This window comes from Odontesthes bonariensis, chromosome 3, assembly GCF_027942865.1.
Source record: "Odontesthes bonariensis isolate fOdoBon6 chromosome 3, fOdoBon6.hap1, whole genome shotgun sequence".
Taxonomy (NCBI): domain Eukaryota; kingdom Metazoa; phylum Chordata; class Actinopteri; order Atheriniformes; family Atherinopsidae; genus Odontesthes; species Odontesthes bonariensis.
In genome coordinates this window covers 5,737,319-5,765,146 of record NC_134508.1, presented here as the reverse complement: position 1 = coordinate 5,765,146, position 27,828 = coordinate 5,737,319, and the positions used below count along the sequence as shown (strand labels likewise).

At 41.5% G+C, this 27,828-nt stretch overlaps 1 protein-coding gene across 1 annotated transcript; it reads left to right on the top strand.

Annotated features, from left to right (window-relative positions):
• blacat1 (BLACAT1 overlapping LEMD1 locus) lies at positions 1–27,828 on the top strand. The gene is made up of 3 exons (XM_075461991.1): positions 1–437; positions 1,942–2,084; positions 25,670–27,828. Exon 3 carries the CDS (start codon positions 25,701–25,703, stop codon positions 25,833–25,835), a length of 135 nt encoding a protein of 44 aa, XP_075318106.1. The 5' UTR covers positions 1–437; positions 1,942–2,084; positions 25,670–25,700; the 3' UTR covers positions 25,836–27,828.

Sequence of the window (27,828 nt, the reverse complement as noted above, 5' to 3'; positions counted from 1 at the left end):
GATGTGTCACTACCCATTGCACCTGCCACATCCCGTCATTCCCCACTCACTGCTCCGTCTACCTACACTTGTTATTTCCCTCCCTCCATCTCCCAGTTTCTCCTTTATTTAATCATTTTTTGGTTTCTCTCTTTAGTCTTTCTCTCCACTCCTCCATGTCCTCAACCCCCGCTCTGTGGTGTGTCACCACCGCCGAGAAGAAAGAAAAATGCTCCCTCCGACAAGTGAAAAGAGACCAAGTCAAAGAGGAGAAGATAGTGAAGGCTGGAGTGTGTTTAGAGCTCAGAAATGCCTCTATCCACCATGAGCCTGACTCTTCTTTGATGGAATATCCCGGACGGCGGAGGGCAAAAGGAGGGAGAAGAAGAAGAAGAGAAAGAAGCAGAGAAGATTAACGGGACTGAGGAAGAAGGACGTCCAGTGATCGCCTCGAGAGGGTATGGAGACACAAAATGAAATGAAAGAACAAAAAAACATATGTGACATGCGCTTGCCAATCATTTCTCTAACAACTTCAGCTCTTCTGTGCCTTCTGGCGTTTTTCATTTGCGTTTCCATCTCCGTCTCTCCAGCTCTCTCTCTGTCTCCCTATCTGCTGAGTTGTGTCCACGGGCTCTTTTTGGGACTTTGACTAATTGTGAAACCATTTTCCAGACTCGGGCAAAGACGAGACTTTCTATTCCCTCCATTTCTTTTTCATTCTAATTAATTCCCCCCTGCGCAGACCCTCAAAGAGTCCCCCCCTCTCTTTCACTTTCTGTAAAGTCGAACTCTATCTCTCTCTACCCCGCGCTCTGTATTTCCCCGGCTCACTCCATCTGTCTGCCTTTGAGAGGCAAATAATTGGACGTGGAGATTGGCTTTTCTGTGGCTGAGCCAGAGGATTGAGGCAGCGCGGCTCTTCACACATACAAAAACACAATTACACACACACACACACACACACACACACCTGGAGTCTGGGGTGTGAATGCTTCCGAATGGGAATCTTGGACTCCTATTTTTAAACAAAGGGCACAAAAGAAGCGGGGTTTCAAGACGTTCCAACTTCTGTGCTTTTCTTCAGTTTTAAGACGCCACAAATCTTCACAAGTGTATCACAACGTTCTTTAGAAAGCCTAAAAAAAAATCCTTGAATCCATAGCACAATACCATTTTTAGCAAATATCCATCAAAGATTAGAAAATAACTACTTTTTGTATCATTAAGTCTCATTTGATGCTCTTTTTTTTTACAGGTTTTACAGAATTTAGGATAGCTGCTGAATAGGTTTAATAGTATTGAAATAACTCTTTAAAAGTTTTGAACTACCTTGAGTGCCATTATGGCACAGATAATATTTCACGATTATTATCTATATTATAAATACATTAAAACACATGTATTAAAAATGCTGCTTTAGCTGCTTTTTTATAAACTTGCTTCAGTTTGCGGAGACAAACTTGTTTGTCTATTGAAAGCATATTGAAATCCCAATTTGTTTTTTTTACAGATTTTCAGTTTTAGAAGTCGCTCATTAACAACAGCGATTTGAGTTTTCAGCGACTGATTGTAAGCTGAAAGAAAGAGAGAGATGTGGAAGTTTCAGGGACCGAGAAACCCGCGAGGGGGGATAAGTGTCTGAGGCAAAGATGCTGCTCGGAGGCAGGGCGCCGGGTCTCAGGGGACGGACAGACTTTGACACACATAAAAACACACACATTGTTACATTAACAGACTCTACACACACTCTCGACAAAACCCCAGATTGAAAAAGAGGGTCTCTGCTCCAGTGGAACTCTTTGTGATTCCCCTTTTCAGACACTTTTTTTTAACCTTGTGCTGTGTTACATTATTCACTGTCTCTCTTCCTCTCTCTCCTCTTCACCTTCCCGCCCAACCACTCGTCTCCCTCCTCTTCCTCCTCCTCCTCCTCCCTGTGCTCCCTCTCCTGCTGCTCAGCTCCATCCAGTCCAGTCTCATTGTCCTCACACACACACCTCGCTGCCGTGTGTGTGTGGGCACTTGCGTGCATGTGTGAGGACGGAGGTACAGCCGGTCACTTCTACACGACGGCGCGCCGTGGCCCCGGGTCCCGCTCTGAGGTGAGTGTGCATCATCTTTCCCTTCCGTAAAGACTCTTTAAAACTTTTTCTTGTGGTGTGTGTTTTAGCTTTCAAAGTGTGTGTGTGTGTGTGTGTGTGTGTGTGTGTGTGTTTAAAGCGAGTGTCAGCGTTGCAGAGAGAGTGCGGGTGTGTGGATGTAAGTGTTTGCGTTAACAGGGGTCAAAGGTGTTGGCGGTGACATTTGGATGGCTGTGGAATTGGATATGGAGCTGAGATTGTGTCTGACACTGTTGGTGTGTGTGTGTGTGTGTGTGTGTGTGTGTGTGTGTGTGTGTGTGTGCGTGTGTGTTGATCCATGCATGTGCCAGAGGGTGAGCTCGGCTCAGTCCGTACGTGCTCTGCTTATGAATGATTGACCACGGTTTGAGTCTCACTCACCCACCGGATCACAATGAGCCTGCACACCCTCCTTTTGGATTTTTATCCCACTTTCCCATCTTTTTGTTTCTTGTTCTGTCCACCTCCTTTCCGACGCTATCTGATTTCAGCTCAGCGACTTAATTCCTGCACCAGTTCATGTTCAACCAAACCACCAAAGCTGTGCACTTCATGCATATTTTCACACAAGTAGTTTCAACATTGAAAAAGAATGATCTCTTCTTCTTTCGAGCTCTCTCTTTTCTTCAGTTACACGCTTATACACATTCCACGGCAGATTTGAATTTTTCCCAGCGGGGTTGAAGGGTGAACAGAAATAGATCTAATTCTAAATCAGGACAGAGGACTCGGCTCGGGCAGGCTTTGCCACCCTCCCTCCCGTCTCTACAGCCAGCAGCGACTACACTTTCTCTCCAAAAGAAACCAAAAAAAAGTCTGAAAATTTAGTGAAAATATACATGCCATGTAGAATCCCAAATGCACACTTCATCCCGCACACACACCCGGGTAGGGGGACAAAAAGGTGTCTCGTGTGTTGAAGTGAAAAACCTTTTTTTGTTGATTTTGACAGCACCAATTCTGGCGCCGCAGAATTGCTGAATTATTTAATAGAAACTTGACTTTCCAAAGATTTTGGACGGTTTAAGCTGTATGGATTTGTCTGTTCCGCCTCTTGGCTGCTGCAGCAGCTGGGTGCAGAAGGCTTAAGACTCTAAGGCCGGAGTTAAGATACAGATCTGAAGCTGATGGGTTTCAAACCACATATCTAACTGCCTACCTGCCTGTCCAGTTGCCCAATCTATACGACAGGCTTGATTCCAGAGCAGTGATGGGATAAGTCGTAGCCCACCAGCTGCCTCCAGCAATCCTGGAGAGACAGAGATAGAGAAGGATGGAGAGATAGAGACGGGGAGGAAGAAAAGAGGAGGAAGACGACAGGGGGGAGCAGGTTGAAGGAGTGCGTATGTGTTCAAATGTGAAACTGTGAGTTTGTGACAAGGATGTGGAAGATAAGTGGGATGGGGGGGTGGCCAGGTAGGATAAGATGTGCTGAGGGCTGGATGAGCAGCACCTGGCTGAGAGAAAATAAAAGATAAAAAAGCAAAATGAGAGAAACAGGGAAGCGAGGGTGGGGTTGTCCTCATGAATGTACCTACTGTTAGAGTGTTCGCCACACCAGGACCCACTCTTCCTCTTCCTTCCTCTGTACAATTTCCTCTTTTTCCTTTTTTTTGGTCAATGAGCTGGCAGCAACGAACAAATAAAGACATGATACATGCAAACCCTCCTCGTTCTACAGTCAGGAGGAAGAGGAGGAGGAGGAGGTAGGAGAGGGAGATGAGTAAGGCTAAATGTACAAAGTGATTGCAGTCATCAAACTGAACAAAAGAAATCAAAATAAGCTAAAATAAGTGTTGTTATTCAAGAAAAGTCCAACTTGTGAACCTCAGGTTTGAGTACCAAAGGATTTAAACTGATGACCACATTCTACCTTAAGAAAAGTGAAGAACCTGTGCTCAGCTTAACGCCGGTGGTAGCTTCCTTAACCTTGTACACTCAAGAAAAATCTGAAAAGGTGAGATTTTCTTATAGCGTCATGGTAAACTCCACGTGAGGAAGGTTATGTATGTGATTTACACCAGTCGAATACATTAATTGTGACCCATAATTTTTCCCACATTTTGACATGGTAGTTTAAGTCAACTAAATTAAAGAAGTAATGCGCTGGATTCAGTGACATGTGCTTGTACCACAGCTGCATTTTTGCAGCCAGCTGAATGTTCAGCCTCAGAGCGTAAAGGTCTGTCTCTCTTAGCGTGTAATGTGCTGTTGGACCATGTACACTGGAAAAAATGCCCCTCCAAAAATAAGTAAGAAAAACAACAAATACAAGACGTTTTTGCTTGAAATAAGCAAAAAACCTGCCAATGGAACTAGTGAATATCGCCTTGTCAAGATTTCTTGAAATAAAATGTGATATTTGGGACTTTTGAGATAAAAGTGATCTTGAAATTAGCTTAAACACCTCTTCAAATGTCAAAAAAAGCTTGTTTCATATGATATGTAACTCAAAACAATTTGTTTTCAAGACTTTTTCATTTAACAAGATATTCCAGATGTATTGTCTTCAAACAAGTCCCTATATCTGGCTGAAATAGTACTTGTTAGGCAGTTGTGTCTAATATTAAGTGTAATGAGATATTTTGACTAGAAATGAGACAAATATACTTGTTAAGACTTAGATTTTTTCCAGTGTAAGTATTTTCTTTCAGCCGATTCAGCATGTTGAATCAGCGTTGGGTTTGTCGATGAAAGAGATCATTCTGATTGGCTTTTCAGCGTAGCTGAACAATCCTCGATCTTCCGCTTCCTATCTTCTTAGACACTCAACAGACCGAGTGTTGCCATGCAGCTCCCACAACAAACCACCCACTAGTCACATCAAGAACTACATGCAAACTTATATGGTGGTGTGATAATTAGCAATCAGTGTGCAACAGTTTTTATCAAAGCAGTATTCTATTCACTTGTTGAAGTACAAATAAAGTACAGCTCCCTTCTAGTTGGAGAATTACATCTTCTTGCGCAGATGATACATCCCAGTCGGCAGTTGGACATGGTCTTTGTGGTGCGTTCAAGTGTTAACTGTTTGCTCAGTAATGTGAGGTGACCTGCAGTACACTGGAAAAAATGCCCCTCCAAAAATAAGTTAAAACAACAACAAATAAAAGACGTTTTTGCTTGAAATAAGCAAAAATATCTGCCAATGGAACTAGGGAAAATCGGCTTGTCAAGATTTCTTGAAATAAGATGTGATATTTGGGACTTTTGAGATAAAAGTGATCTTGAAATTAGCTTAAAAACCTCTTCAAATGTCAAAAAAAGCTTGTTTCATATGATATCGGACTCAAAACAATTTGTTTTCAAGACTTTTTCATTTAACAAAATATTCAAGATGTATTGTCTTCAAACAAGTCCCTATATCTGGCTGAAATAGTACTTGTTAGGCAGTTGTGTCTTATATTAAGTGTAATGAGATATTTTGACGAGAAATGAGACAAATATACTTGGTAAGACTTTGATTTTTTTCCAGGGTAGGGGGCCTTTTTGTCGCCCCTGGTTCTAGACATTAGTTTGGCGTATAAGAGCACTTTGAGAAACAACAACGATGCTCTTTCTGTGTAAAACACGAAAGGTCCTGATAGAGACAGTATTGGTCCTGGGTAAAGGAGAAACATGGTGATGCAACACGAAAGACTCCAAAGGCTCGTATATGGCTGTATATGGCTTCTAAAGTGCAGGCAATCATAACGACTCTTATTTTCATGTGACTCCACATTAATCAAAACACAGTTATTCATGTTACATTGCATTCCTTCCAAAAGATACCCTTAAATATTACACAAACATTTGAACCAAACTTCAACATTTTATCTTTATGCTTTCTCAGCTTAGGATATCATTTCTATTGAAATTGTCAACTCTCAGAAGTATTAAAACTGTGCCCTTGGAAAAAAAAATGGCCCCGGATATGGTTATGGGACTAAATAAAGGCAAATGAGAAGCTGGCAAACGCTATTGCCTTTCCAAAGGTAGCTACAAATTTGGTATCAATAATCAGACGCCGGTAAGTGATTCTGAGACTGGCTGTGGGAAACGATAAAACATCCAATGAGCTGTCTAATACAGAAAGCCATTGTGACAGTGAGTTAATAGCATGCACAAGCTAGCAACTAGCATGCAGAGACTGGCAACCCATCAGGATAGCTATTGGCTTGATGGGTCATAGGCATATTGGCTGGTAACTAGCATGCTAAGGCTAACAACCCCACTGCCTTTGCTGGTAAAAACCACTTGAGCCGCTACTGTCTATGCTACATTCTTAGCTTAAGAATCTAGGTTTTGAAAATTTCAATTGGTTGTGCACGTTTTTTGCACATAAGTAATTGTATTTCTAATATGTATCACAATAAAGTTGAGCATGAAAGGAATTCAGTTTTAGTTTTATTTCTCTTTCTCCATAGCCTACTCAGTCATTCCTATGGCCAGCATGACTAGCATGCACAAAAAAAAAACCGATGTTCAGTTCAATTACCATTCTACCTGTCAAGAAAATTTACATTTAATAAGTAAGCCACAAAATTTAAAGTAAGAGCCCCTTATATGTGAAATGCTTTGGTCCAACGAGGTGTAACTCAAGTCACACAACGTCATGTCTACAGTTTGTCCGCACAAATGATAAACATCCTACCTAAAGCATCATTGGAAAAATATCAAAGTCTTACCAAGTATATTTGTCTCATTTCTAGTCAAAATACCTCATTAAACTTAATATAAGACACAACTGCCTAACAAGTACTATTTCAGCCAGATATAGGGACTTGTTTGAAGACAATACATCTGGAATATCTTATTAAATGAAAAAGTCTTGAAAACAAATTGTTTTGAGTCATATCATATGAAACAAGCTTTTTTTTTTTTTACATTTGAAGAGGTTTTTAAGCTAATTTCAAGATCACTTTCATCTCAAAAATCCCAAATATCACATCTTATTTCAAGAAATCTTGACAAGCCGATTTTCACTAGTTCCATTGGCAGATTTTTTTTTTGCTTATTTCAAGCAAAAACGTCTTTTATTTGTTGTTTTTCTTACTTTTATTTGGAGGGGCATTTTTTCCAGTGAACAAACATAAAATCAAGTTGTTTTTTTTTAATCCACATAAGTTCAGTTTGTTATGATCACATATCAACGGTCAGTTTGAAAGAGACATGACCTATTTAGCTTCTCCATGCCACTGCACAAGCATTAGGATACAGTATTTATAGTACTTTTTCTGATCCTTATTAAGTCAGTGTGAACTGAAAAGTGGAACTTTAGAGGTCGGGCTGCAGATTTAAGGAGAAGTGATTTTGAAAAAAGAGACATAGTTCAAAATGGAGATCATTTTAATGAGGCAAAATGTGAATGCTGGGATTGCATTGCATCTACAGGATTGTCTGACTTCGGCCTCACTTCTCCCTACAGTTCTCCCTACAAGGTAATTAATTGTTGCAGAGTATCACACATATTACGGGGTCTCGTACACATACGCAGTCATCACACTGGGCCAGCAATTTCAGCTGCGATAATTAAAGAAGCATTAGCGGTGAGTGAATAAAACGTGCATCGATTTTTCTTCCTTGTCATTTGAACTCCCCCGCCTCTGTTCTCTCTCGTGGTTGTTTGTTTCCTCCTATTCCTTCTTTTATCTAATTTTCTTTTTTATTTCATCACCCATCCCCATCTTATCATCCTTCACCTTCTTTTTTTCTCCTGTTCCTGCGTCCTCTTTTCTGCTATTTTCCCCCTCCTATTCTTTCCTGTTGCTTTTTTTTCTTTCCTTCTACCCTCATTTCCTCCTTTGTCATTACCTCCCTGCTCTTACACATCACCTCCTCCCCTCTAATTCCAGCCTCTTCTTTTCTCCTCTCTAGTATTCCCCAGAGATGAGCCAGTGTTTTAAGCAGTGCTGTTGAATATAGCTACAGTGGCTGGGGCGAGATTAACAGTGTGTACATGTACATATGAAGACATTTGGGAACACACACACTCTCTCCAGCACACACACACACACATCTTGTCAGCACCGCAGGTGCTGCATCAAGATAAATGAGCCGTCGTTAGCCAATCAGGTCAGCCAGTGGGAGGGTGATGGAATACCAAGGAGCGAGATCAGCGAGTGGAGGTCAAGCCACCGACAGGGGAGAAGTGTATTTATGTGTGTGTGTGTTTCTCTTCTCACAAGTGTTGCAACATACTGGGATTTTAAGAGGGAGGATTCCCTGATTAGATCTGAGCTTTTGCAAAGTTTACTCTTCCACCTCCTCCTCCTCCTTGCTGCTCATGCTTCCCCTTCCCTTCCGTCCTCACTGGCTGTTTCTTCTTTGTTTTCCCCACCAGCTCTCCTCTGGGAAGTGGAGGAGTGCTGCAGATTGTTCTGCTGCCATTTGATGGCCTAATTGGAATCTCCAGCATGTTGTTTATCCCTTCATCAGTGACTCGTCACAGTGAAGGAGACAGGTTGAACAGGAATTAAACTCTGCTTAGTTTCCACCTCTGAAAATCGGCAAGAAGGAAAAGGTGGACTTGATACTTTTTTATCTTATCAACTTCTCAAGAGAAAAGGCTAAACCAATTAGAAAGATGTCCACATGTTATCATTACACCACTATAATCAATCAGTGGGCATGGCCATGTGTGTGTATGCCCTATTAACATTTATCTATGGATATTAATGCTCCTCCTCACAACTAACATGTCGCTGGGAGAGTGGAAGGAAAATAATTAACCCCACAGAAAAATGGAGCTTTCATTCTCTACTTCTCTCTGTGAATCGATGTGTGCATGTGTGTGAGGGCAGAGGATTTTCAGGATGGCTGCTAGCTTTCTTTGATCACTAATCCTTTTTCTGGCCTGACTTTATGTCCCTCATTCTTTTTTCCTCTGCCCATCTCTCCTCTCTCGTCTCATCTCGTCTCCCGTGCTGGCCTCACACTCGTTGCCATGTCTGCATTATGTGCAGCTTACAGGCAGATATCTGGGGCAGGGTGGCCTCTCTCTGTATTTCTGACTCTGTCGGTCTCCCTCTTCCCTCTGCTTCACTGTTCACTGACTTTTGAGCGTTTAAGAAAAAGGTTTAGATTTCTTATCTAAATTGTACCATCATTTACTCAATAAACTGTAAGGAAGAAGACTTAAAAGTAGTGATAGAGACCATTAACTTGCTGCGAAAAAAATGTTAACAAGGGTAATTCACTCTGTAAGAAGGGCCATTTTCTCAAAGACTACCTTGCAACCAAGTGGATCCTTACAACACTGGAAAAAATCAAAGTCTTACCAAGTATATTTGTCTCATTTCTAGTCAAAATATCTCATTACACTTGATATAAGACACAACTGCCTAACAAGTACTATTTCAGCCAGATATAGGGACTTGTTTGAAGACAATACATCTGGAATATCTTGTTAAATGAAAAAGTCTTGAAAACAAATTGTTTTGAGTCACATATCATATGAAACAAGCTTTTTTTTACATTTGAAGAGGTTTTTAAGCTAATTTCAAGATCACTTTTATCTCAAAAGTCCCAAATATCACATCTTATTTCAAGAAATCTTGACAAGCCGATTTTCACTAGTTCCATTGGCAGATTTTTTTTTGCTTATTTCAAGCAAAAATGTCTTATATTTGTTGTTTTTCTTACTTATTTTTGGAGGGGCATTTTTTCCAGTGTATCCATATCTTCTGTGCAGCTACTGTTACGGATGCACAGATAGATCAGCTAAACATCAGTATCAGCCAATATTCAGATCGCTCACCACAGTTGGTGTTGATAACATCAACCGAAGGCAGTGATAGATAATGTGTGTGGATAATGAACTGAGATGAATTTACATTTCATTTTGCTGGGCACAGAAACATTATGTTGGGTCATTTAAACACTGAAAAGCCATTGAGTTGTTCATAGTTTAACATTGTTTCCCTGGCATTAAAGATAAAAAAAAAGACAAAAATATTCAGTACTACCTAACAGCCAAATTATTGTCTTTGCTATCACTATCGAAATTGAATGAGAATTTTACAGCAAGTGCATCCCTTCCCTATGTAATGTACACAAAGTCCGAGAATCAGACTTACGCTAAATGCATTCAAGGGCCAAGTTAAAGGGATGTTAAGAGACTATACATATATTTTAGAGTCTCCTGGGATAAATGGATAAAATGCTTATCCTGGTTAACATGAAAAAATTAGGGCTGGGCAACGATTAAAATTTTTAATCTAATTAATCACATGATTTCCCTGATTAATCACGATTAATCGCATTTGTACGCAGAATCCAAAAATGAATCCAAAAGTAGTGTATAGCTTTTAGCATTTAGCTTTATTTTAAATGTGCTGCCATATGAATGAAAGTGCCATAACATTTGTTGTGCAAACACACTTTTAACATCAGCATCTTTCTGTAGTTTTTATGTAGAAGCCTCGCTCCACTGTCTGTGTCCTTGAATGACTTGCTGCTATCAGTTGTGTGTTTTGCCTTTAAGTGATATTTTAGACTGGAACTACTACGCTGAGAAGACAATTCAACTTGGCTGTAAATGCAGGAGTTTTTTTAAAATTTATTTTGAAATACGTGCTTTTATGTTGAAACAAGTAAAACAGGAAGTAGCGCCGGTTAGCTCCGTTAGCTTCACACAGAGACCGAGGAGCACCTGTAGGTGATGTTACCTGCTAGTTTATTCTTATTTTATTACTCCATGCTTCGAGGTGTTTGCTGTAACTGTGTGAATGTGATGCATTCAACAGACTTTTACAATAATAAAACCTGCGTTAATGAGTGATAAAATATTTATCGGCGTTAAATAATTAACAAGTTAACGCGATAATAACGAGTTAACGCGCCCAGCACGAGAAAAAATACAGATACTTTTTTGGTGTGCTTTTGTTGGCCACGCAGTCCACAGCTGGATTGGCACCAAAACATTTTGTATCTTCAGTGGAGGTTTGTGATTTCATATCTAAGCTGCGAGGAACGGCTAAAACAGACTCTGTTGTGTTGGCTTAGTACGGTTCATCTGAGCTGGTGCTGTGCAGACAACATTGCTGACATAAGTGAATTCTGATGAGGATTCTGATGAGAAAAAGTTGTCACTTTGAAAGCAAAATTTCCATAAAATACGTATCCAACAAGATCAGCAGCAGAAATCACTGTGTACAATTAACACTTTTCTAATGCCAAAACAGGATTTGCACTTCATTATTTGGATAACCAAAACATCCCGTGATTTATTTCAGCGTTAAAAGGCCTTTGTCCTTGGTTTCTTTGTGTCACTGCTCCAGAGATAGCTACAGGAATTATTACAGTGGATGACCAATAAGTCTTTCACCTATGAAATGTGACTACTTTAAGTTATTCCCAAATGAACATCTTCCCTCCCTCAGAGGTCTTTCCCTGGTATGTTTCTTTCTGTCTCCATCTCCCCTTTGCTCTGCCTCTCCTTTTCCTTCCTTTCTCTCCACTGCTCTGAGATCAATGTGACCTTTCATTCCTTTTTTTCTTTCATGTTTTCTGTCACTCTTTCTCTCATCTTTTTATTTTTTTTGGTCTCCTCTCAGTTTCAGGTAATCTGTCCAACCAGCTGAGGCGTGAAATCTAGCAACAGAAGCACACACACACCCTCTAGCATGCACACAACCCTTCAGATTTGCCTCGGCTGCTGTGAGTGCCTTACGGCATCACTGTTCAGCGTGCTCACAACTTTACAGAGAGGCTCAGTGGTTGGCCAGTCAGTTGTAGTGTAACTGAAACGTTGTAATCTCTCTGCTCTGTGAACACACTGGAAAAAATGCCCCTACAAAAACAAGTAAAAAAAAACAACAAATACAAGACATTTTTGCTTGAAATAAGCAGTAAAATCTGCCAATGGAACTAGTGAAAATAAGCTTGTCAAGATTTCACTTAACAAGATATTCCAGATGTATTGTCTTCAAATAAGTCCCTATATCTGGCTGAAATAGTACTTGTTAGGCAGTTGTGTCTGATATTAAGTGTAATGAGATATTTTGACTAGAAATGAGACAAATATACTTGGTAAGACTTTGATTTTTTCCAGTGCAGGTCTCTTTTGAGCCTTATTCTCCACATCGAGGTTATGATAAACGTGCTTCCACCAGACTTCACAACATCCCTCTGCCAAATGCTGCTCGGCTGTCTTTCACTAAAATAACATAAAATAGCACAAGGACGTACTATTTTTGCACCCCCTTAATTTCGGGATACAAACTGAATATAAACTAACATGGAAACAAGTGCAAGCTCACTGCAACTTCCAAAAAAAAGTAGATTTTTACTTCAAGTATCTGCTGTAAAAAAAAACATAGACCAGCAATGTCCATTGGTGAAAATATGCAGCTAGCTTTCCATTTAACATGTGTTTATGATGCAGAGGTGTATAAATGACATATCTATCGTGTAAAATGTGTCTTCATTTGCTGTTATAATTACTTACTTGAAGAACTAAACATTCAGTCTGGCTGGCTCTGAGAAAATCAAATCAAATTTATTTGTGTAGCACATTTCATGTACAAAACAATTCAAAGTGCCTCACATAAAATAAAAGCATTGCAGCAGGGGGTGTAAGAAGCATTAACAATATATAAAAGAATATAAAGAGAAACAAATAACAAATTTTAAATGATTAAAAACAAGCAACAGTCCAGATAAGTTCAAAGATATCGTGCAGATTTCATGCATAGACACATGAGAACAGAAATGTTTTTTAACCTGGATTTAAAAATGTCTCCATTTGGTGAAAGTTTAATCTCCACTGGCAGTTTGTTCCACTTGTTTGCAGCATAACAGCTAAATGCTGCTTCTCCATGTTTAGTCTGGACTCTGGACTGGACCAGCTGACCTGAGTCCTTGGATCTAAGAGCCATGCTGGCTTTAGCCAGGAGAAACAGAAATACCCTCATCACCTGAAAACAATTACGTTTTGCACTGTGTGAAATGTATCACATCATAACCTTCATTCAGACTGCTATGATATTTTTAGTTCCGAGTTTTTTGAGGTGGAGAAAATATGTTATTTTGTGGCCCACTTGAGAATAGCCGCCTCGAACTGGCTGCCACATCAGAATTCCTACTTACCTCCACCAAACTAAGAGCGCTCTGACCACTGTCTACAGCAGGTAAGAAACTAACTAAGTACTACACACAACCCCGTTTACAAAAATGAAAACAAAAAAATATAACCACAGAAAAAAAACATCATATCCATTTAAGTAGGTGACCAGCACTGGAAAAAATGCCCCCCCAAAAATAAGTAAGAAAAACAACAAATACGAGACGTTTTTGCTTGAAATAAGCAAAAAAAATCTGCCAATGGAACTAGTGAAAATCGGCATGTCAAGATTTCTTGAAATAAGATGTGATATTTGGGACTTTTGAGATAAAAGTGATCTTGAATTTAGCTTGAAAACCTCTTCAAATGTCAAAAAAAGCTTGTTTAATATGATATGTGACTCAAAACAATTTGTTTTCAAGACTTTTTCATTTAACAAGATATTCCAGATGTATTGTCTTCAAACAAGTCCCTATATCTGGCTGAAATGGTACTTGTTAGGCAGTTGTATCTTATATCAAGCGTAATGAGATATTTTGACTAGAAATGAGACAAATATACTTGGTAAGACTTAGATTTTTTCCAGTGAGTTAAAACAGATATTTTAGCATTGAAGTGAGGAGTACGGAGCCCTCCCAGGGAGATGGTGGGCAGGACTGGGAGCAGGTGAAATGGTGTTGTTTGAGTAGTTGTGTGCCTGTGTGTGTGTGTGTGTGTGTGTGTGTGTGTGTTGGGAGTATTTTTAAGGTGTGTGTGTGTGTGTGCATTGGCGGTTGTGGGGTGGGGGCAAGCACAAAGCTGTGGCCTGTGGAGAAGAGAGAATGGTTCTGTGTGTTATGGAGTCAATAGGCTCTTTGTTTGCTGGGCCTGGGAGACAGTTAGCCATGAGGACAGACTACTGAGACTCCACCACACCAAAGTGCACCTAAACACACACACACACCAGCTCACTCATCTCAAATACCAGAACCTTACATGATCATTCAATCTAGAATATACACTGGAAAAAAATCTAAGTCTTACCAAGTATATTTGTCTCATTTCTAGTCCAAATATCTCATTACACTTAATATCAGACATAACTGCCTAACAAGTACTATTTCAGCCAGATATAGGGACTTGTTTGGAAACAATACATCTGGAATATCTTGTTAAATGAAAAAGTCTTGAAAACAAATTGTTTTGAGTCACATATCATATGAAACAAGCAAAAAAAACCAAGCTTTTTTTGACATTTGAAGAGGTTTTTAAGCTAATTTCAATATCACTTTTATCTCAAAAGTCCTAATATCACATCTTATTTCAAGAAATCTTGACAAGCCGATTTTCACTAGTTCCATTGGCAGATTTTTTTGCTTATTTCAAGCAAAAATGTCTTGTATTTGGTTTTTTTCTTACTTATTTTTGGAGGGGCATTTTTTCCAGTGTACATACCTCACCGTCTTTACTACCTTATTAGTTTTTTCCACTTTTAACATGAACCTCTTCTTCTTTGCACCCTCAGCACCTTTGAAATAGCAAAAACTTCTTGTTTTATTCTTGTTTTTAAGCCCGGTTGCTCATCTGGGCTCAGGAGAGAGGGGTGTGAGGAGGGTTTACCTGAGAGTTGGACAGAGGGCATTTTGTGTTGGACAAGGGAGTGAGGAACAACGAGAAGGAGAAGGGAAATGGAGAGTAGGAGGAGGGGAGGTAAAATGGAGGGGGGAGGGCAGGAATGCAACAGATACAGGTGAAACCTTTGTGCAGGTAGCAAAAACAAGTGCTTCATTTCTAGATCCATGCTGGTTTTAGTGGTCATGTGATGTGGTATGGGGAGGGTAAAACAGGGGTTGGTTAACTCAAAAAGAAGAAGGAGATGGAGATGGAAGAGAGAGCAAGAGATGATTTGCACAATGACTGAGAAAAGTGAACAGGGAAAAGTGCAGGAATGTAAGTAAAAACAAACCTTTTCTCATTCTTCACTGGAAAAAAATGCCCCTCCAAAAAAGTTAAAAAACAGCAAATACAAGACGTTTTTGCTTGAACTAAGCAAAAAAATCTGCCGATGGAACTAGTGAAAATCGGCTTGTCAAGATTTCTTGAAATAAGATGTGATATTTGGGACTTTTGAGATAAAAGTGATCTTGAAATTAGCTTAAAAACCTCTTCAAATGTAAAAAAAAAGCTTGTGTCATATGAAATGTGACTCAAAACAATTTGTTTTCAAGACTTTTTCATTTAACAAGATATTCCAGATGTATTGTCTTCAAACAAGTCCCTATATCTGGCTGAAATAGTACTTGTTAGGCAGTTGTGTATTATATTAAGTGTAATGAGATATTTTGACTAGAAATGAGACAAATATACTTGGTAAGACTTCGATTTTTTCCAGTGTTTATGACCTCTCCTGCTTTTGAAAAATAGTCTGTGGATTCTGTGAGCTGTATTGCGCCTCCTCTGAAGCGCAGTCCCCCGCATTTATTTTGTACATGGAAGCAAGCGCTTCGGGATTCAGGATATTCGAGGTGATTGCAGAGCCAAACTTGTTGTTTGTACACCCGTTTGAGCAAATTGCCTGATGGGAAATTTCGGGGACATGTGTTTCGCAGCGAATACTTAAATGCCATAAGAAGAAGACAGGCTCTTGTCAGAATGAATCAAACTCACATACCGTATTTCTCCTCTTTGCACAAGTGAATCTGTTTGTGTTCATGTCTGAAGGCAGGTTCGGTATAAATAATGGATAAAGGTGCAATAAGCTATCTGTGGAAAGTCTCTGGGCTGTTGACCATTGGGATCAGCATTAAGGATTCTATCATTCAAATTCAAAGGCACAACACGCAGCTTATCTATGCGCTTTGTACACACACACTTAATGCGAGTGTACACACAGTACGCACACACTCGTCGCCACGTGTGCACTTCTGCAAACACTGATCGCCTTATCTTGTCGTCCAAATAAGAAGAAGATAAATAAAGCACATTGTCTGTTTCCACAGTGGATCGTGATAACACACAAATCAGCTTACACACATAAACCCACTTCTATGCATATAAGCACATACAAGAGGGCAGAGTTCACAGGGATGAGCTGGAAAAGTTTGGATTAAAACCAGGATGGATGACTTTGACATTAATCCTTACTGCTTCAAAACTCTTAGTGCCCATTTTTCTTTATTCTCAAACCCCGTTCTCCTTATCTCCCATTTCTTTTTATCACTGCATGTCTTTCCCATCCCCATGTCTGTTACCAGACCAGCTTCTGGAAAAGAAGGAACTCCCCCTCTGAACAGCAAAATGGCTCTTTGTTCACCTGATTAAGAGAAATGTCAACCGATAGTTCATGTTTCTTTGATCAGTGAACTGAAATGTGCGTACGTTGTATGTGTGTCACCCCCTTAAATTAAAAGTGGTAGCTTGGCATTTTTTTTAGAAATATGCATTGTTACTCTCCTGCTGACATTTACCACTCTGCATGACAATGATTCTAGCAAAAAGCTGGCTAGACTTGCATAAAAACAAGAAAAAGATTAAATTGCTAATGCAAAGAACTGATACTTTGCCAACAACTTTTGACTAAACTTGATTTATAATTTGTTTTCTCTTGATCCTTTCTACTGAATGGCACAGTTAACAGAGAGAGCAATAGCACATAAAGTGGTGGCAGCAAGTGCATTGTAAGTTACAATTAACACATAGAGTCATGTATGGGGACATTTTTGTATTTGAATGGGATGATTAGGACCAAGTTATGTACAACTTGAAGCCAGCATGCAAACGGTGTCGCAAAGCTTTTCGAATAGGAATAAAAAACACCTCACAATCAGCAGCACAAAGTCAGACATCTGATCTGCACAAAGAATGCAAGAGTCTGATTTGCTCACTTAATACTAACCTATCCCAGCTTTCATTGGGCGAGATGCACAGTACACCCTGAACAGGTCGCCAGTCCATCACGAAGAACTCATCTTACATACAACCATTTAAGGCAAATGGCGGTTTCAACACTAATCAGTCGAGAAACGTGTCAATTACTTTGCTTTTGGTGCTGGTAGATAAATGTTGTTACGTTAGAACAGAGAAAGGCCAACTGCTATTTATCTTAGCTAAATAGCAAAGCTATTGGATTTTATGGACATAAAAACTCCCGTGAAGCTAAACAGTTACTTTAGATTAAAACCATTCTTGATTTTTGATTTTGATTTTTTTTTTTTGGGAATGGAGTTTTACTTTAAATGATCTACCCAAACATGCCATAAACTGGCTGATTTCTCAGCACAGACACACAAAAACAAATCTCACCCACCATACATTGCTGTGAAGAGTTCATTTCAATTAGAAGGACATTATTTGCAAGACCTTCAGTGGTAGTGCCTAACCATCTCTCTTCAGGACACAGGGCTTTTCCCAGTTTGATCACACCATATCCAAACACTCAACTCTCTGAGCTGTACACACGGCCGTCAGTTTACTGTAACTGTGTCTGATATTTATATACACTTCAAAGCGCTCACACACAACCAACATATAAGTCTAATGAATGTCCCAGAAAAGTCCTGATGTCGCTAAAACAGGTGGCGAAGGAAGAGAATGTTATCTGGGGGTAAGGTTATTTGAATGCTCGATTTATGTCTTCTTCGGGACCAAACTCAGACTTTTAACTGATTTCAGAAAAGTCCATAAAACCTTTTAAAAATGTTGTCCCAGCAACCAATAGCAGATGTCATGCATGTCTTATCGATGTCCAGGGGACCCCCATTTTTTTCTAGGTTGGATTGTCGACCAAACGCATTATTAAGGAAAAAAAAAACACTTTATTGGGGAGTAAAAGATGGTTTTAATGCACGTACTGTATTACCCAAGACACTACACAACTTCTAGACACAACCACTAATGTGTGAAAATCTTCTTTACTCATGTTTAGTTTGGTAACTTCAGCAAAGGGCTCAATGACAATGATAAGAAGATGTACTTTTCCACTTACAACTACAAATATGAAAAAAAAAAACACACCAGGAACAGTGTTATTAGCACTGTCAGGTGGACAGTCAACATGTTTATGTGATATTAGAAAAAATGAACTTACCATGTTAATTCCCAATAAAGCTGCTGTCATTCACATATTTTTCACAAACTTTTGTTAGACAATTACACGCATCAGAGACTGATTGAAAGCAACCTACCAATGGTGAGGGAAGCTGTCAAGCTGAAGAAGGAGGCCTTTTAAAGTTTGGTTGTCAGCTTGGGTCACCTGAGGCAGCTAACTGAATGGCCAAGAGGGCCACAGCATTGGTGGGAATGCAGAGTTAAACTAGGGCATGAGTGGACTTTGGAGAGGTCATTAAGTAGGACTGGCCTCCAGGATGTTCTTGCAAACCGTTAGGTGGCTCAGGAAGTGAAAGCAGAGCTTTTATTGGGTCTCAGGGAGAGATTGCTGACCCAAACCGTGGATAACATTGAATGGTAGAAGGGACACATTTCACAGAATCTTCTTAATCCAGCTACCATGTCCTCCACTGAGGAGACAGGGGAAGACATGTTCATCACCTTAGCAGAGGTTGCCAAGATAATTAAAAAAGCTTCTCATATGACTGCTGGGGTGAACGACATTTACCCTGAGATGCTGAAGGCTCTTTACATTGGTTGGCAGCCTTGGATTTGACGCTTCAATGTCGCATGTAACTCTAGGACAATGTCTAGTGGAGGGGCAGGTGTCCCTATTCATTTAGTTTTTCTCCAGGTCCCAGAACAGTGGACCAGATCTCTACCTTTGCGGAGCTACTGAGGGGGGCATGGGAACTTAATCCTACAGTCCACATGTGTTTTGAAGAAGACTTACACCCATGTCCCTCAATTCTGTGGAGTGTGTTGGGTACCAAAGTTGCTGTTGAAGGCTATTAGGTCCCTGAAAAATCACAAAAAGAGCTGTGTCCACATCCATGGCAAAAAGTCCAGCTTGTTTACAGTGCGTGTCGGACTTTTCATCTTTGCTCTTCGTGGATGATGTATTTCTTTAGGCCTCTTCAGGCCAAGCCCTCCAGCACGCACTGGAGAGATTTGCAGCTTAGTGTGAAGCGGCCTGGATGAGAGTCAGTCCCTCCAAATCTGAGTCCATGGTTCTCAACTGGAAAAGTGTGGACTTCTTCCTTCGGGTGTGGATGGGTCTTTGACTCAAGTGGAGGACTTTAAGTAGATCTTTAGCTCTTGTTCGTGAATGATGATAGGATGAGCAAGAGATGGAGAGACGGATGGGGATTTCAACGACAGATTGATGCCGTTGAGGTAGCTAATCCAAAAGGGGAAACTTTGGTCTTATTTGTCCATTTGTGTTTTCAGCCCTTGCCTATGGTCATAAGATTTGGGTAGTGATCGAAAGAATTAAATCGCGGGTAGAAGTGGCTGAAATAAATTTAAATGGGAGGGTGGCTGGGCTCAGCCTTAGAGATAAGCTCAGGAAGGAGCTACTCGTAGCTCTCGAAGTAGAGCTGCTGCTCCTCTGCAAAGAATTAGGATGAGAATGTTCAGGCATCTGATTAGGATGCCTCCAACTAACACTGTCAGCTTTCAACCATCAGTCAAATTATTCTGCATATGTATAGCTATCGGCCCACAAGTTCATCCCAGACTGTGCATCCCTAACTATTTTAAATACACAGCAACAATAGTATCTTAACATCTATTTTCAGTCAGGCTTTTCTGAGAGTCACTAAAAATCTCCACTTAACTCCACTAATTACACATTTATTGCAGGAGTTACTGCTCTTTAGAGTTGACTGAGCCAATTAGCCGTTCGGTGGTTGGGAAACTTGGGCCTTAGAATGAATAATTCACAACTGAAAGTTTTATCAGAATATTAAATAATTTAGACTCACTCCTGATCGTTTAAAGTTAAGTTAAAAAGGATCAGTCTGACAGTGTATCAGATCCCACTGTGGTTGGTCCATGTGTGGTGCCGTGCTGTTCTCAAGCATGTGGCAGTTAGTTTTGTGCGTATGTGTAGACGCACATGGGCTGCTTTGCCTCCCTTCTCTGTTAATGTTGACTCATCCATTTTCGGCCAGTTAATAATTCAGAGTGTTTGCACTCTGTGTTTTCATCTATCTCATCTCTGCATTCGTCTGTGAAGAAATTACATGCGGCCAAAACAAGACACCAAGTAAAATGCCTTGTAGCATGGCAGCCATTGTACAGGAGGGAAAAGGAGGAAGAAGAAAGGTCAGAGTGAATGGAGGAGAGATGGAAGGACAGGAGAGAGGAATTGGATGGTACATGGGAGACAAGAAGGATACACATTGGAGAGAGGTGTCTCAGCCCTGTTGTAAATCCTCTGCAGGGCCTTGTAAGCTGTCAGACAGGCTGAGGGTATTAAAGCCATGAAGTGAGAAAGCTATACACACTCTTGGACACACACTGATCATTGTGAGGAGAGAAAAGTTTGCCCCTGCCACCAGTGTGACTGACTCACTGCTGTGTTTTATGGCTTTCTATTCCTATGTGATTTAATCTGGCATGTCACATAGGGTCTAAAGCCATTGGGTACAGAGTGGGAGATCTGCTGACGAGGATTAGGTGGACATATGGAATAGAGGAGTAGGGACAAAAGAAGAGCCCATGCAGGATTAATAGTAAGTGTAGAGATACACGAGAAAACACACACACACATCGGTATACATATATATATGTATACACATATACTGCATGGCCTGAGGTGTTTTTGTCACTGCTTGCAGGAAGCTCATAGTGTAGCTCTACTAATTGCCCCCATATGAGACATGCTGGAGTGTGTATCAGTCCCTAAAGTCACATCCAAACAAACACACACATGAATGCAGACACTTTATGTTTGGTCTGTGCCTGTGTTTTTGTCACCCACTATCTCCTACTTGTATTACACCCACCCACACGCACACACACACACACACACACACACCGTACACTCGCTAGTCAGGCCTGCTGGTGCTGCTGACTCAGGTTGTTATTTAATGAAGCTCTCGGTTTCACCTCATGTCTCCTAATCTTTGCACTCATTTGTGATTTGCTGCAACACACTAGCAAAAACTGTTAACGTTGGGAGTTTAGAGAACCTTAAGACTACTTCAAAGTGTGTGTGTGTGTGTGTTAGTGGAAGAAAGAAAGAGCCAGAGATGGAAACATGGCAGGAGAGAGGAAGAGAGTAACTGAAGTGCTGATATGTGGTGATGTGGAGAAAAATGTCAGAAAAAGCGTAATGGTAAAGAACATTTTTCTCCATGTTGAGTAGCAGCGCTCAATAGACTGCCAGCCATGCCACACTGCAGTGTGTGTGTGTGTGTGTGTGTGTGTGTGTGTGTGTGTGTGTGAGGAATGACCTATCGACTGAACCTCAAGAACTTTCTCTGCATGGAATTTCTTGCTGAAAGCAGTAAAAAAATGTAGAGGAAAAGCTCTCGCTCACACACATATGCAGGCACACACATACACACACATTACCTTGAGAGACGCAAACCCCTCAAGGTTTGTACCTTTCAAACCTCCTAAGTTTTCAAAGAGGCTCGGAAGTTTTTCTAAAATAGAGCAAAAACTTAAGTCTGTATATATTTTTTTTATCCATGAGACTCTTTATTCCTCAGACACAAATGAAAAATGAGATTATTTTTGGTGTGTTCACAAGTTCATTGTATCTAGAAAATATTTTTAAAAATCTGAAGTTTGCTTTCTACAAAATCCAAAAGAAAAAGTTCCTCCATTTAACAAGACGTTTTAATGACATGGAAACTGAGGAAATACCAATTGTTTCAGTTTTACAAGAGGACTGTGTTCATTCTTGTTGACTTGAAGATTTCTGCTGCTCAACAGTATACGGTCGTCTCATTCTCCTCTTCATAATGCTCCAGATGTTTTCTATGGGAGACAGATCTGGACTGCAGGCACACATAAGCAAAGTGGTCCATGACATGGACACTGCTGCACCCCCATACCATCACAGACCTTTCCCACCTTTCTCTCATAACATCCTGGATGATTTTCTCATAATTGGTGCACAGAACCACGTTTCAGCTGCTTTTCTTTCCTAAAAGCATCTGAAACGTGGACTCCAGTCCATCTGAGATGAGCTGTCTGGAGAACTCACATGTTTATCTCCACAAGGTTGATATATGACTTCCAACCTGTGTAAAACAGTTTCAGGTTACGGTTTTGGAGGCAGCAGCGGACTGTGTTGAATAAAAAATTGGAAAACCATGTGGTCATATTGGTCATGGTGGTTTGAGGTACTCATGCAGTGCCACCTGAGGGTTGGAGGGTTGTCTAACTGTGGTTTCTGTCCTTGGCCTTTTACACAGCCAGATTTCTCCAGACTCCAAAAACTTTTCCTATTATTATGCTCTATGAAGTTGAAAAACTAAAGTTCTTTGTAATTTTGCAGTGAGAAATCTGTTTTTAGACCGACGGATGATTCTCTGACAGAGGCGTGAGTCATTACCCGTCCTTTTTTGGGAAGACTAAGGCTGTGTTCGAAACCGCATACTACATACTACATACTACATACTTCCATACTGCATACTGCATACTGCATACTACATACTACATACTACATACTTCCATACAGCATACTCATCGATCAGACAGTATGCAGAGCGTTTACCCACAATGTATTTCGCTCCTGCCCGAGCCGAAATCAGCCGGCCTGAAGCTGATTTCACTTAAGCTCTAAACTCTGTAAACTTAAGCAACATTTGAAACATTTTCAGATGAGAAAGTAGTCGTTTAGATCCCCATCGTGTTGAAAACCTGACAAAATACCGGCTATTTACAATTTTGTTCCCACGAATTCGGCGCTACTAAAGCTAGCCGCACTGAGCAACGCACTTCCGGTTATTTTCACAAAATAAAATACCCGTTGCCTTTTATCATAGGGAAAGCCATTACGATACAATTGGTGCTTTTGTTTTGAAAACAGGAAGTGAACCTACCCTCGTTGTAGCTAGCTTGAAACTGCCGTTTTGACAGGAAATGACGATCGGCGACGTGACGTTACGTTGCATCTTGGGTAGTTTGAGTATGACTAGTAACCTCATGATGCATACCCAACATTTCGGAGAATCTAGTATGCATCCGGGAAAAAAGTCAGTATGAGTAGTAGGAGTAGTATGCGGTTCCGAACACAGCCTAAGACTTTGTTGGATTCTCCTTTTTTGCCCAATCCTGACACCCTCACCTGTCCCCAATTAACCTGCTGATTGTAAAATCCTCCAGAATCGTGTTAATTGTGTTTTTGTTTTTTTCTGTCTTTGTTTCTTCACTTCCAACTTATTTTGAGTTTTTTTGCTGGCATCAAATTTTATATTTGTTTATATTATCTAAACACAAGTAAGTGGGTCAGTGCCTTTCAGAAATCGTTTCAACTTGTCTAATTAAATATTGACAGATTTTATTTTACAGTTTTACTTTGTTGCTCTAGTTTTCCAACTGTAGACCTTATAAGTGGTGATGAATCTCAGTTGAGTACAATTTAAAGCCATGTGCATTGAAAGAACAGCGAACGATCCCTGACCCTACGACCGTCACAGTTAATAGGGACAGTGATACTATCACATCCAGAGAGCTTTCATTTTCAATTTGACTTTCACAACTTCTAGTTCTATAGCTGAATAAGTCATTTGTGTGTCTAGGGAACCGTGACTAGATGCATGGATGCATTTAAAGTCACAACCATGTAGACAACTGTTTACATCTTAAGAACATCTATCAAAAGAAAACTGTCCATTCACAGAAGGGAAGCATTTTGTCATGAGCGGCATCTCCTTCAATGTAGCAACTAAGTAGCCATTAATTTTTCAAAGGAATGTGCAAAGATGTCAGATGTCTTCTCACAAAAAAATAGCTCGTGATCAGAAACACCACATTGTCTCAGTTGATTCTATCTAGCTTTACAGACTTAAGCTATTCAACTGGCTGCTTAAATACCTAACCATGGGAGGTGGCTTGCAAGAAAACTGGCATCTTAAATTAAGATGATAACTCAAGTTGAGCCCAGACAGGTCAACTTTTCATTCACATAGTTGATTTGATAGACTGCAGGAATGCAAAGTCCTGAAACACCGTGGTAATCATTTCAGGTTGTTTGGTGAAGACTCACAGGTTGTTGTTTCTTTTATGTTCAAAGCTGCCGACTAAAAAGTTCACTTCACAAGTTTTAAGGCAAACAGGAAGTGAATTCAGTGAAAACAATTTCTTAATCATCGAAATCAATTTTGAAGTTTCAGTCAGGTTTTTCACTCGGTCTCTACACGCATAAAAGAGTGATGATTTTCCTCTTTGATTCCAGATATCCGTTTGCTTTCATTGACTTCTTGGCAGAAAACCCCTCATCAGTGGTTCCGTGTCTCATCCATGTTATCATCTACTCCCATAACTTTTCCTACCACTGCTATGCAGATGACACCCAGCTGATTCTGTCTTTTCCCCCTTCTGACACCCAAGTGGAGGTCAGACATCTCGAGGTGAATGTCGATGCACCACCTTAAGCTCAATCTGGACAAGACTGAGCCGGTGTTTCTCCCGGGGAAGGGCTGCCTGTTCCGAGCCCTGGCCATCACCATGGATGACTCCATGGTGACGTCAGCTCGGACTGCGAGGAATCTGGGTGTGACCCTGGACGACCAACTGTCGTTCTCGGCAAACATGGCATCAGTGACCCGTTCCTGCCGATTCCTCCTCTACAACATCCGGAGGATTCGCCCCTTCTTCACCGACAAGGCAGCACAGGTGCTCATCCAGGCCCTTGTCATCTCCCGCCTGGACTACTGCAACTCCCTCCTTGCTGGCGCCCCGGCTTCTGCCATCAGACCTCTGGAGCTGGTTCAGAAAGCTGCTGCTCGTCTGGTGTTCAACCTCCCCAAGTTCCCTTCTCCGCTCTCTACACTGGCTCCCTGTAGCTGCAGCATCCAGTTTAAGACTCTGGTGCTGGCCTACAGGGCAGTGGAAGGAACAGCTCCTTCATACCTCCAGGCTGTGATCCAGCCCTGCACCCCCGCCCGACCACTTCGCTCTGCGGCCTCCAGGCGGCCGGTGGCCCCCGTCACTCAGCGGTCCCTGCGCACCATCCACACGGTCACGGCTTTTCTCTGTTCTGGCGCCCCGATGGTGGAACGATCTCCCGACTGATGTCAGGACAGCTGAGTCGCTGCCCATCTTTGGCCGCAGGCTGAAAACCATCTCTTCAGGAAACACTACCCAGATCCGCCCTCTTAGGACATCACTTGTCCCAGCTCCTTACGCACTTATTTGTTTCCTAAATTGTCTTGGTTTCCTAAATTGTCTTCCCATTTGTCTCGGTACCTAACTTACCGCACTTACTCTAGCACTAGTTATGCTCTGAGCTGTTTGGTTTTGGAAGGAAATGCACTTATGATTTCTTGTGACCTGAAGTTCTTTTGCGAAATGATGTGGAACACACTTATTGTAAGTCGCTTTGGATAAAAGCGTCTGCAGAATGACTGTAATGTAATGTCTCATTAGATTGTTAGATGAAGGAGTGTTTTAATGCTTCCTATCCTGTCTGCAGGTTCACGTGGATGCGGCGTGTCAGATAGGCCATGCCCTTCACCTGCGCCTGCTTCTGTGGCCTGAACGGCTTCTGCCGCAGGAAGAAGAAGAAAAAACGGGACCGAGAGGTGGAAGAGGAGGGTGAGGAGGAGGAACAGCAGAGGGAGGAGGAAACAGAGGTGTGACAGCTGTGCTGTCAGCTGAACTCTCCCCTCCTTCACCTTTGTATTAACAGACTGTGAAGTGTGACCCAGGCTGCAGCTGCTCAGTACAGCCTGTCTGATTTCATGTCTGGAAATATTAAAAAACGGAGACGGTAAGAGGGAGAAAACTCAGGCTTTTATCAACAGTTCTGAATGTGTGAATTAAATAGGCCTTTTTAATCGACATATTGTATTTTTTCAGCAGTCTATGACTAAGGTTCGACAGTCTACTTATTTTCTACTTTTTGACTGCCTGGAATCAACAACCACAGGGCTGTCTGGATCCATACTCCCCGAGATGAATCAGACTGATGAAAATAAAAAAAACGTGTAAACTCTTAGCTCGTTCCCATAACCAATCCCAGCGGTGCTCTCGTTTTTTCCCTGGCAGCTGACAGAAAACGGGACTTTTACCGATCCGATTCAAAGACGCTGAATGTTTCATCTATATGTTGGTATAGCTGGTGTGCTGTACGAGGTGTGAGGAGGCGAGCCTCTCTGGAAATCCATTATTTTGTTCAGTCACACCTCTCAGCGATGCCCCGTCTCTCCGTTCTCCACCATAATTGCACCTCCTCAATGGAGGCTGAATTGAAAGCGAAGCTCAGTGGAGCTCTGCACCTCCTCGTCTACCTGCTTATGTCAGATCAACTTAGTGCAAACTTCAGCCAAGTGAGAAAGTGTAAAGTAATTTCCAGAGTCACCCATGGAGGGCTGGAGCCCATCTCAGATTTTCACGCTGAGCTGGGCTCGATCTAAAGCCAAGCAGCTGTCCAATCAGCAGCTTAGCTGGAGTGTGAAGATGGGAGTCAAGGTTCAGAATGAGAAACGGACAAATCCCGCTCCTCATTCTGAGCCGTCCTTCTTCTGATGGTTTAGCGTCTCGGTCGCGTTAATAGCCATTACAAGTAATTACTAATACATACACATACTCATGCAGATCCGCCGATTAACGTCCCCCCGGCAGATCAGAGCGTCTGGAAATGCCACCACAGTCCACTTCCAGCTGTCACCTGTTTGAGAGTATTACTTGTCCGTGCCCATGTTTCTTCTTGGCTGCAACAGTAAACTTTCCGAGCTGAAACAAGTGGTTGAGATATCTTCAGCCGCCATGCTACAGCCTCTCCAGAGCTCGCATGGAAGCGCAAAGACAAAGGCGCGCGCACAGGTCTCATTAGCATGCGTGATTATGCCTGGCGAGTCCAGTCAGGCAGCGGAGATGTAATTAACCTTTTCCAACAGGAAACAGATGCCGGGATGTCACACACAAGCACGCACAATGAAATACGCACACGCGTGCGTCTGCTGTCAGGGAAACAAAGCCAACGTCACGGTGTCACAGAAACAAAGCCCCCAAAGCACCGCCTGGCACTCTGTGATAATCCCCTCACGCAGATTTACATTCAGGGCTTAGGATATGTCTCGGTGCTGCCATCTCCACCCCCTGCCAGCTCCGTTCACCCTCCCTAAGTCCCACCTCTGCCATCCTCCATCATCTCTGTCTTACCTTTCGGCCTTCCACTTCATCCCCCCATTTCTTTCCGCCACCTTACCCTCTCCTCCATCTTTTACATCATCTTAAACTCTCTCCTTGGTCGGATTCATGCATTTATTATCAGTGGCTTGTCCATGGCCTTGCATGGCAGCTCCCATAGATTAGCCCCCACTCTCTCTGACTCTGACTATCAGGGATTTCTTCAGGCGGGTAAAAAAAAAAAAAAAGCTGCTTTACGGCATATTAATGGACGGCCCTGTTTGTGTCTGTTGGTGTGAGTGCGTGCCTGCGCGGAATAGATTGTCTGTTTGCTCATTCTGCCGCTATACAAGCGGTGAAATGAAACAAAGCTGAAGCCATTCCACAGCAGAGCACCTTTTGTGCATGATTCAGCGTGCTACGACGCAGTGCTAATGAGAAAGAGAGAGAATGAGAGGAGGAGCTGGAGGAGGAGAGGAAAAGACAGTAATGAGAGTAAGA

What these genes read in the sequence shown, in the direction of transcription:
- blacat1 (XM_075461991.1), top strand. Translation starts at nt 25,701, where the DNA reads ATGCCCTTCACCTGCGCCTGCTTCTGTGGCCTGAACGGCTTCTGCCGC.